The sequence below is a fragment of the Cucurbita moschata genome, unplaced genomic scaffold (genome assembly GCF_002738365.1).
Source record: "Cucurbita moschata cultivar Rifu unplaced genomic scaffold, Cmos_1.0 Cmo_Scf00053, whole genome shotgun sequence".
NCBI classification, from domain to species: domain Eukaryota; kingdom Viridiplantae; phylum Streptophyta; class Magnoliopsida; order Cucurbitales; family Cucurbitaceae; genus Cucurbita; species Cucurbita moschata.
Genome location: NW_019268569.1, coordinates 84,168 through 94,630, shown reverse-complemented (window position 1 = coordinate 94,630; position 10,463 = coordinate 84,168). Strand labels below are relative to the sequence as shown.

The 10,463-nt window shown below is 35.0% G+C and overlaps 2 protein-coding genes across 2 annotated transcripts in view; one reads left to right on the top strand and one right to left on the bottom strand.

Annotated features, from left to right (window-relative positions):
- The window catches only part of LOC111436343 (probable E3 ubiquitin-protein ligase ARI8), a 7,869-nt gene extending 4,662 nt beyond the window's left edge, over positions 1-3,207 (top strand). Inside the window, exons 9-15 of the mRNA XM_023074094.1 lie at positions 246-336; positions 424-513; positions 1,510-1,557; positions 1,810-1,881; positions 2,161-2,260; positions 2,346-2,472; positions 2,571-3,207. Coding sequence (XP_022929862.1) covers positions 246-336; positions 424-513; positions 1,510-1,557; positions 1,810-1,881; positions 2,161-2,260; positions 2,346-2,472; positions 2,571-2,847 — 805 coding nt within the window. The 3' untranslated portion in view covers positions 2,848-3,207. The remainder of the gene's footprint in view (positions 1-245; positions 337-423; positions 514-1,509; positions 1,558-1,809; positions 1,882-2,160; positions 2,261-2,345; positions 2,473-2,570) is intronic.
- Positions 3,208-4,084: 877 nt separating this feature from the next.
- LOC111436365 (gamma-secretase subunit APH1-like) overlaps positions 4,085-10,463 on the bottom strand; it is an 8,462-nt gene continuing 2,083 nt past the window's right edge. Inside the window, exons 2-6 of the mRNA XM_023074134.1 lie at positions 10,087-10,242; positions 8,484-8,569; positions 7,572-7,697; positions 7,160-7,287; positions 4,085-4,492 (exon numbers count right to left, since the gene is read on the bottom strand). Of these exons, the coding sequence (XP_022929902.1) occupies positions 4,352-4,492; positions 7,160-7,287; positions 7,572-7,697; positions 8,484-8,569; positions 10,087-10,242 (637 nt within the window). The 3' untranslated portion in view covers positions 4,085-4,351. The remainder of the gene's footprint in view (positions 4,493-7,159; positions 7,288-7,571; positions 7,698-8,483; positions 8,570-10,086; positions 10,243-10,463) is intronic.

Sequence of the window (10,463 nt, the reverse complement as noted above, 5' to 3'; positions counted from 1 at the left end):
GGGGGGGGGGGGGGGGGGGGATCTAAGTTTTCCTTTCCTCATTAATGTTTGGAACTGGCCATTTGGATGATCCAGAATGTAGAAAGATCATAACACGGGTGATTTGACAGATTTTGATCGTATATATCCACTCTTTGTTGTGTGAATAGGGCTAAGCAGAGAAAAAAGGGTTTTCATTGATTGCATCTTTTGATGGACATTACGACTGGATTGTTCTTTAACTTCGTAAATTTTATTTAGTGCAGGCTGTGTCTTGGTGCATGGTCCGATCATGGTGAAAGAACTGGTGGCTTCTATGCTTGCAACCGATATGAGGTAGCTAAGCAAGATGGTGTGGTAAGGAACCTTCCAAGCTATAACCAACTCCAGTAGTGTTCTGTGGAGTTATCCTTGAAATTGATTTTTTTATGCTTAATATTGTAGTATGACGAGGCTGAGAAAAGAAGAGAAATGGCGAAGAATTCTTTGGAAAGATACACTCACTATTACGAACGTTGGGCAAGCAATCAAACAGTATGCCGAACAACCATCTCCAACTTACATATGCTAGTCTTTATATAGTTTTCTAATTCTAGCCATGGTCTCTAGTATCCTGATATTTGTCTTTGAGGCACATGATTCATGATTGTTTGTTTCTCCTCTATGATATGCTTCTTTTATTTTCCTTCTTGATGTGTTTGTACTGTTTGCTTCTTGTCAACTTATTGCAACACTTGAGAGGGGAAGGGAGAAAAAAAGAGGGTACAACATTGGGTTCAATTCTTGGTGTAGTCAACCTGCTAAGATTTATCCTTGGAAGTTCTATGATGGCTAACATAAATTTTTTTGGATTCATTTGCATTCACAAAGTATTCATTTTTATGGACGAGCGGGAATTTTTCTGGTTGAGATCATTGTACTTATTCTTTATTAGCAATTCACAATATTCACTATCTTCTGCCTACCATATCATTATTGTCATATCATATTCTTCATATAGCAATCTGTTAAAATAAGCCGCTGCGTTATTTATTATTAAGTAATATTTGCTGAACATCTGTTGGATGGCAGAAGAAAGGTAACAATTGGACAATTTTTTTTTTTCTATTGCAAGTGGTTCCTAAAATTTTTCTCTGGGAAGGTTTTCTTTTTGCTCCTTGATGGACAGACCTTGTTGACTAGGTTTTTATGCATCGTTTTTTCTTCTTGTCCAAGCCAATTTGTTGAGGTCTATTTAAAATTTTTTTGGTTCCTTAAGTGGACAGACCTTGTTGACTAGGTTTTTATGCATCGTTTTTTCTTCTTGTCCAAGCCAATTTGTTGAGGTCTATTTAAAATTTTTTTGGTTCCTTAAGTGTGTATGTCTCATTTTCTCGTGTTTGTCTGTTCAGTCGATTGATTCTTTTCATTTAAACCTGCTGGGTAAACTATTGATCTCTTTCATAGAATCTGGACATTTTTCAAACCGTTTTGTTTTTAATACTTTTTGTTTATTGCTTGTTGACGTTATGCTGTCTTTGTCCTTTGCAGTCTAGGCAAAAAGCAATCGCAGATTTGCATCAAATGCAGAATGTGCATGTGAGTTTCTATTTTAGTTAACTTTTTGTTTTTAACGAGCTACTGGTTTACTAGTTCTCGTAACTTTCGATGTTTAGAACTGTCTTATACCCATCTCTAGTTTTTGAATGATGTGTATTGTTTTGGTTGTTGGTGGGTGAAAAAAATCGAATTACAAGAACCTGCATGTGTGGTTATACTGATTTCTCTTGTTTACTTTATGCCCTATTAAATATTGGAGATAATGAATTCTTATTTCTTGTTCTTTCTTAGATTGAGAAGCTCAGTGATATACACTGCACTCCTGAGTCTCAGCTAAAGTTCATAACAGAGGCTTGGTTACAGGCATGTACAAAACTATCCAACTATGAAACATCAGATTTCTTTGGTTTATTGGTGCTTAGATTTACGTTCTTGTGATAGACTTTCAAATTGTGTAACAATTTTAAAAAGTTATATAACTCAAGGATCTTCATGATTTTGTAGTATTATAGTTACAGATTGAGCTTTAAGGATATTGATAATAGTTTCAAGAAAAAGATAGAAGGAAGAAAAACTACATTTTGAATATTATTTTAGGCCAATCATCTTTTAACCTCATTATTTTCTTGTGATTATTTGCAGATAATTGAATGTAGACGAGTTTTGAAATGGACTTATTCATATGGATATTACCTGCCGGAACAGGAGCATGCCAAGAGACAGTTTTTTGAGTATTTGCAAGGTAATTGCATTCTCGCGGTACCAAGGAACACACTTTCTCTATGATGGTATGGATGCTAAAAAATCGATATTTACTTCTCCTGCAGGTGAGGCCGAGTCGGGATTAGAAAGGCTCCATCAATGCGCCGAAAAGGAATTGCTCCAGTTCGTCAGTGCAGAAGGTCCATCAAAAGAATTTAATGACTTCCGCACAAAACTTGCTGGTCTAACCAGGTAAATGAAGGCTCATTCATAAACACAGTTCTTATTTCAATATAAAAGCGCATAACATGACATTTTAAAACTCGTGTTTTTGTGTTCGTCACATACAGTGTTACTCGAAATTACTTTGAGAACCTAGTTAGAGCATTAGAGAACGGGCTTTCAGATGTGAATTCTCATGGAGCAAGCAGCGGCACAACGAGCTCAAAAAACACAGCAGGAAGTAGTAAAGGAGGGAGAAGCGTACGAGGTAAGGGAATCAGTCGAATCGGGAGCTCAACCAGAAGTGGCGATAATGCTGCAACTCATTGGTCATGTGAACACTGTACGTTTGTGAACACAAAATCTAGTAGCACATGCGAGATGTGCCATCAACAACACCATTGAGAAAAAAACCTGTGGTGTTTCAACCGAAGTAGAGAAAGAGAGTAATCAACAAGGAGGAGAAATGGAAAGGAAATGTCTCTGATTTGGTGTGTTGTGTTAGCAGACCCTTTTTTCTTTGTGTTGATTATTCTCAAGTCCATTTGAAAAACAAAAAGAAGAAGAAAAAAGATAGAAAAAAGAAAGAAAAAAAAGAAGAGGGAGGTGGGAGGGATGATGTGTGTTTGGTTAAGGGAGAGAGAGAGAGAGAGAGAGAGAGAGAGGGAAATGTCAAATATGATTTGAATGTAAATAGTTGGCAGTATAAATTAACAACAAATATGTGTTTTCCCTAAAACCAAAAATGTGGCATTCACTTGCTCTGCTGCTGCTTTAATGAACCAAACTGCTATGGTAGAAGTGAGAGATTATAAGTATTAAGTATTAGCGTTCATCTATCATTCCCAATATAACCTAATGTTAATGTACTTCCACATTTTCTCTAACCTTCATCTTCTTCTTCTTCTTCTTCTTCTTCTTCTTCTTCTTCTTCTTCTTCTTCTTCTTCTTCTATTGTATTTTCAGGATTCTAATTAATTAAATATTAAGTACATATTTGATATCCTGCCTCATCTAAACTCCTTAAAATAATTGAACAAGATAAAGTATGTTTAAAATGATTACTTAAATTAATAAAAGAAACTATAATTCTTTTCTTTTTCTTTAAATAAAAAATCTATAAATTAAAATACTTTATTGATATTTGTAATATTTAATTCTTTTTGTCAAGTATATTTCCTTTTTTTCTCAGACAAGATCACCTAACCTCACACCTTGTTCCCCAAACTAGAACTAGAAATGTATATGACCATCCTGCCAAGGTACGTTGTTTGTGATTTGTTCACCTGTCAATATATGTTAAAACCTTGTAAAGTTTAGCTTAGAAACCTATTTAGGTCCAAATTTGTATTAATTTTCAGTTTAATCCTTCAACTTTCAAATATTTATCTCAACACGTGCTCCAATGTAATGTCTATTTTTTGATTTATAGACCAATTTTGTGGTGTTAGGTCATTTAACAAAAAAGAATTTCTAAATCAAAAAACCATCGAGTCTATTACATGTGGTTTCAAGTATTTATCCATTTAGGCATTGTTCGGTTGTCTCGTTTATGACCATAGCAGAATCATTCACCTTTTGAGTGAAGGCTGCAGCCAATACCCTTTGCCTTCAGCACAAAATCTGAGTCGACAGTTGAAGAAACCATAAGTAATACAGAAATGTAATCAGTACTTTTAAGAAATGTGTTATCATGTTAATGCTGGATTCTTGTTCAGAAGAAACAAATGACATTTCCATAGGCTATGAAGTCGAGTTCGCCGTGTTCATCGAAAAATACGGGTGTTTTCACTTGCAGATTCCCGAATGAATAATAGACGAACAAACATGGGGAATAGATGTTCTCTCGAAGATACCTTCTTCAAGATGCTGAGTTAGCAATATTACAGCAGAAGAAGGGTTAACGATGTTACCGACTACCTTGGCTACTTCGGCTTTCCATCAATCTTCTCCAAACCATTTTCCCACAGTGAATCAAGGTTAGACTTGCCATTATATATAGCAGAGGGATACCAATTACACAACCTCCAGATGCAAAGTTTACCAGCGTCTGGAAACAAAAAGAGAAATATGAATTAGAATTATAATAAAGAAAAGGGGCAAACCTATTTTGACCTCTATCAATTTGAACACTAAAAGCTTTCAATCTTATCAATTTGGATCTAAAGCTTAACCAAGAGTCTGCAATTTTTATCTGTAGTTCAATTTTCACCAGCCCTACTAATTTTAGCCAAAAAAAAAAAGAAGAAAAAAAGTTAAAACTAAAGGTTAACAATATTTGGAGCAAGAATTTGTTAAAGGTTAAAGTTAAGATGGCAACACTCATCTAAGTTTGAGGTGCAATTTGATGAAATAGAAAGTTCTAAGGTTCGAAAATTTTAAGAAAAAAAATTGATACAACTTTACAAGTTTAGGGGTCAACTTGATTTTTCCTCCCAAAGAAACACTAAACTAAGAAATGATGATCAGGTGAAATATCAGATCGGATATAATACGGCATAACCAAATAATGGAATTTGCTGGTTGTTTACTAGTTTCTGAAATGCTGGATCAAAGTAAGAGGGCCGTGTTATTTGTCTTAAATTCAACAATTACTAAATTATATGAAGGCTGAGGAATTCTAAAAATGCTTCAAAGATTAGGAGGAATAAACATATGATCCACGATGTATTGATCTTAATGTATGAATTTCAAATGCTTGAAGTACAGAACATTTCTTGGGGTGAGTTTAAAGGAAAAACGTGTCGGCTTAAGCTGACAGCTACGAGTGCAAAGGAGAGGACAAGAGTGCAATATTGGCAGAATGGAAATAAAGTTTTGAATCATAATGAATATCTTTCAAGAAGATCATTAACAATCAAGAATATTCAAGGCTTCATTAGTAACTATGCTACGACAATGATGTTGAGAACCTTGAGCCTTTTTATGGCAACTACAAATATTTCCAGTAAACTAAACAATTGATTGAAAAGATTTGGCTGGATACCAACCCCTATTAGAAAAAATAATAAATAAATAAATATTAAATAACAAATTTAGTCCCTAAACTTAATATTTCTAATAGGTATTCAACTTTCAATAAGTTTGAAGTACAAAGATGGAGAGGATGTGTCACTAGTGAATACAACAATGATGAATACTTGCACATAGATTTTTAAAATTTGTGTTTAAATGATAATTGTAAAATTATTAGAAAATTAGCAAAATATAACCGTCCATGTCATGATTTTTCTTATTTAAAAATATAATTTAACTTCATAGGATAGTAAACAACAAATTTTGCTTAAAATTTATTAGGTTTTGAAATCATAGATAAATAGAACAGTCATAAAAAAATGAAGTTACAATATGGCACCAAGTTTAACCAGAAAGTGCTAAATTTCTAGATGTGCAATGGAGTTGGAGTTAAAATTGGAATAAAAGATTTTTCTCAACAATCTTTTATATTAATGCCCTTTAGTATATTAGAACAAATGTCTTTAATAAAATGAATATCTAGGAAAAAAACACTGAAATACTTAAAAATAAATTAAATAGTTGAAAATGAAAAAAAAAAAAAAGTATTTTCTTTGATGGAAATAAACAATTATTATTTAAATTTTGGAAAATTGGTATCTAATATAGCTCTAATTGTACGGGACAACAAAAAAATGTAGAAAAAAATAGCACGCATAAACACAAAGTTCAGAACTCCATATATAACAACTTTGCATCCTAAACACGAAATTTCAAACTCAAACCAAAAAACTCTATACATCCCAAACACAGATTATTTAACTTCACAGACTGAACAACTTTAAACTTAATAACTTCACTTAGCACCCTAAATGGCCACGAGACAAGGTTGATATGACTAGGTTTGACTAGGAAGACACTGGCTGGTTTGGTGCTTCGACAATTAGGGCTCTTTTAGTTGTGAATCTGCCTATTTTCAGTTAATTTCTAGAGCGCCTAAGCTGAAAACTCCGTGATCACCGATGATACGCTTACTGAGAAGTAAGGGTGCTAAAGAAAATTTTATTCCCCAGTCCTGGTTGCAGAAATTTAGGCACTCAGGAAAGATGGCAAAGAAGAAACGCTCATAGTCAAGGAGCTCAGTCTCTCAGAGTTCGCTATTAATGCTATAAGGATGAGGAACCCTTTTGATCAACTACTCATCCATTGTACTTATATGAGGGGTGGCATTTTCTCCGGCAGAATTTTAGCTAGATTTGTTGTTTTCCAGATGATATTCTTGAAGGGTGGTGGTCAAATGAAAGAGATGGGGTTTCATGGAGATGCGCAGATGGCCCTCTTGTTATTCTCCTTGAGGATTGCACGAAACTATAAATTTTTATGCTGATAGCTAGAAACACAAACACAAGGATAATATTTGTGATTTTGAACAAAGTATTCGGCCTCGAAATGGAGTTCTCTTCACAAAATCGTTTGTAATCAAAATTATTCTTGTAAAAGTTAGTTGGGGATGCAATATTGTAGCTTTTGTTGGTGGTGGTTCTCTCTTCGTCGGCCATTAGGTTGTTTCTTGTTTTTCCCTTTGAAATATGTTCTCTTACTAAAAAAAAATAAAAAATAAAAAATAAAAAAATCCAAGTAGAAAGGGCTTGATTGTAAAATCTACACGATGAGCACTAAGGTGAAAGCGCTACTTTTCTTCATATAAATAAACTAGACGTGGAAAAAAAAATAACGATCCAGAGTAAGATTGGGGTTTTACCACCATTCCTGCGGCAAGATGGATGACTGGAACAAAATACTGGTCCACTTTCTTCCCCTCTGAATATCCATTGAATGCAATGACCATAGAGAAAGTATGGATAGTGACAAATGCAAGAGCAATGATAGCTGCAGGGTTATCAGCAAAATACAGTTAGATAAGTCGCCTTCAGTGAAAAACGTTAAGTGAAAAAAAGTAGAATAATAGTGATCCATTTACAACTCTTAAAATGTTCAAGAAATTAACGATCAGAAATATGCCATGGGAATAAATGAACTCTCAGAATAGCTGGAATCGAATGCAAGGCTTTTTGAAAAGTAGAGAATGACAATAATGACCTAATTTTTTGGACAATATATAGCTCACAGAGGTATACAAAGTATTTACACAAATAATACGAGTAAGAACTCACCAGAGACGAGAAAAAATGGTAGCTGGGAGCACCGATCAACAAAGTAAGTGGCTGGACCAAATGATGGTGTTAGAAGGCTAAGACAGAAAAACACGGCATGAGCTACACCATGACCTAAACCCCCAGCTGCAAGCAATTAAGAAGTGCACGTTAGAGCTCATGTAAGATTAGAAAATGAAGACGGTTGGGAAACTTGGTAAAATGCTAAAATCACTGGGCCCTCAGTTCACAAATTATTGTCTTTTCAAGGTAGGGGAGAGCAATTATAAATGTCATTCAACTTTAGGACATTTGACTGTGCAGTTAGTCTGATTACCTCCAATACAGAGACAACTCTTGTCTGCCTCACTCAATAAGACGCTTGAGTAAGGCTGCAACTTTTAGGAAGGTCTCTTTTTCAATGTGCTCGGTGTCTAAATCTAAGTTTCCACAATTAGAATTCTTGTCAGAATTTAAGATTCCATATTTTTTAAAATCAGGCTGTAACTTTACAGTCGGGAGTAGGCTGTTCAGTAAGATCTGGTGGAGTAGGCTGTTCGGTTATTGCATGGAGTATTTGGTTGGAGCAAATCACAAGGATGTTTGAAGATGTTTCTTGCAAATAAGTGACTTGGAGCATCGCACACCGTAAACCTAAGTGATTTGGGTTGAATTTATTTCTCGATTAAGTTCCGTCTTCAGCTTCCTTTAATAAGAGAATTGGGAATGGAGATTACATTGGTTCTTTCTCTTGCATATTTTCTTGTATTTTGAAGCAGGACTTACCATTCTGCCTCATGATTTTTCTCATTTTGCATGGTTTTAATTTATATAGGAAGAACGTAATACCAAAGTTTTAAAATCTTGCTATATAGAAACTAATTGTAATGAAACAAAAGGTTATAAGTTAAATCATGGGTGATCAAAGTTTACCTAGAGCAATCTGCATCTTATCTGTCAAATATAGACGCGGCTTTGAAACTCTGTCAGCGAAAGCATCTAACATGTCTTCTAATTTCCTATAAAATTCAATAGCAGAGACATCGTAGGTATATCATTGTTTATAGCTAAACAATTATAAACTCTATAGGAAACTGTTACTTTAGTTTAGAATCTAATTGATAGTACACGTATATTATAAAAGAAAAAATAAATAAATCAATGACAATTTTCAAGTAGCAGACACGAAGGGTGCAAAAAATAGCCAAAAGTGAGCAGGCTGCAATATTTCAGAAAGATATTAGTACTTGTAAGAGGACTCCAATTAGTAACCTACAGACATGGAAGGAAGAAAAAAAATGATCCTGGATTGTGGATTGCTACTCCCCCAATAAGATAAAACCTAATAGTAAGGCCAAATAGATCTACCAATTCTAGGAGAGTTGGGCAGTTCTAATTTAAACTCTAGAATGAAGTTTTGATTTCTTTGTAGACACTAGTAAATGTAAATATGGAGATTAAAAAATATGTGCATATATATGTATTAACTAATTTTTTTTTTAATCTCCCAAAGAAGAAAAAAACTACATAAAAAAGGGCCAATATAAGAATAACTCAGCAGTTAAGATATCTCAGTCTCTAAGGGGTCCATTCTCCATCTCACATATGATATAATATTCTAAAAATAAAAGGTGATAATAAAAAGGACTGTAACCGTAAGCATTAACAATAGAACAAAAAATTAAAAGATGTACAATAATGGCTGCTCAACCTAAACACTGAACTAATGGAGAAATTTAATCAATGAATCCATCACTTATCTATCGAAGTCAAAAGGCACCCTTTTTCCAATTTTGGCCTAATTTTCCACTAAAAGAGTATCAATATATCACATATTAATCATCTAATAAAACCTAAAGATAACTCCTTCATAGCTTAGTGAAAAAACCTTGAACTCTGTCTTCATATATACTAGTATGTGTAATATGTTGGTTCAATGGTAAGAAGGCTTGAATGTTCGGTGATCAGTTGGCTACTGGTTAAGTTTTAAGCAGCAGCTCATGCATAAAAAGCCCAAACATGGTTATCTATAATAATAAACATCTTAGCAATTTCTTCACTGCTTCGTAGACTCCTCCTCTTGATGCATTGACACAAATCATTTAAATTTGAGTCTTCCTCAGTAAACCCAATCTAACCTACATGTTTTCAATTCCCATAGTCTATAGCAAGTTATTATAACAGATTTTAAACAGTGTTCATACTAAGAAGGAGAGGCATCACACCTCAGCACTCAAAGAGGTGCAGGCCATCAAACTTTTTCAAGGTATGCTGCATAACACCTACATTTTAGAAGAACCTTCCTTCTAAATTTTTTTCTAACCTAATTACTCATAATACTACAATTTCCAATGAATACAGCTATTGTTATTACTATTATTATCTTCCTAAAGTGTGACTTTCCTTTCTACTTTAAGCTTCAGCTCCAGATGACAATTGCAAGTACTTAGAGATGATTTTGAATTGTGGGATTCAGCCCTTCAATCCTTACTTCCTAGACTCTCCAAGTGATATTGAGATGTTAATATTAACTCACCTGTAGACTTTCCAGAAAAGAACCCGTAGAGCTTCTTGAAAAATGACTGATGTCAATATAAGAGTTGCATAAGGCCACAATATTGTTGAGTTCAGTGGAAGAAAGCCCCTCCATAACGCAGACAGCAGTATCAAACTAATGAGCCATAACAGGGTGCTGCACACACGAACAATAATAACCATGAAATATCATCCGATTAAACAAAATGGCGGCCAACAAAAAGTTCATTTTCCAATCAAACTACTCGTGCTCCCCCCCCCCCCCCCCCCCCCCCCCCCCCCCCCCCCCCCCCCCCCCCCCCCCCCCCCCCCCCCCCCCCCCCCCCCCCCCCCCCCCCCCCCCCCCCCCCCCCCCCCCCCCCCCCCCCCCCCCCCCCC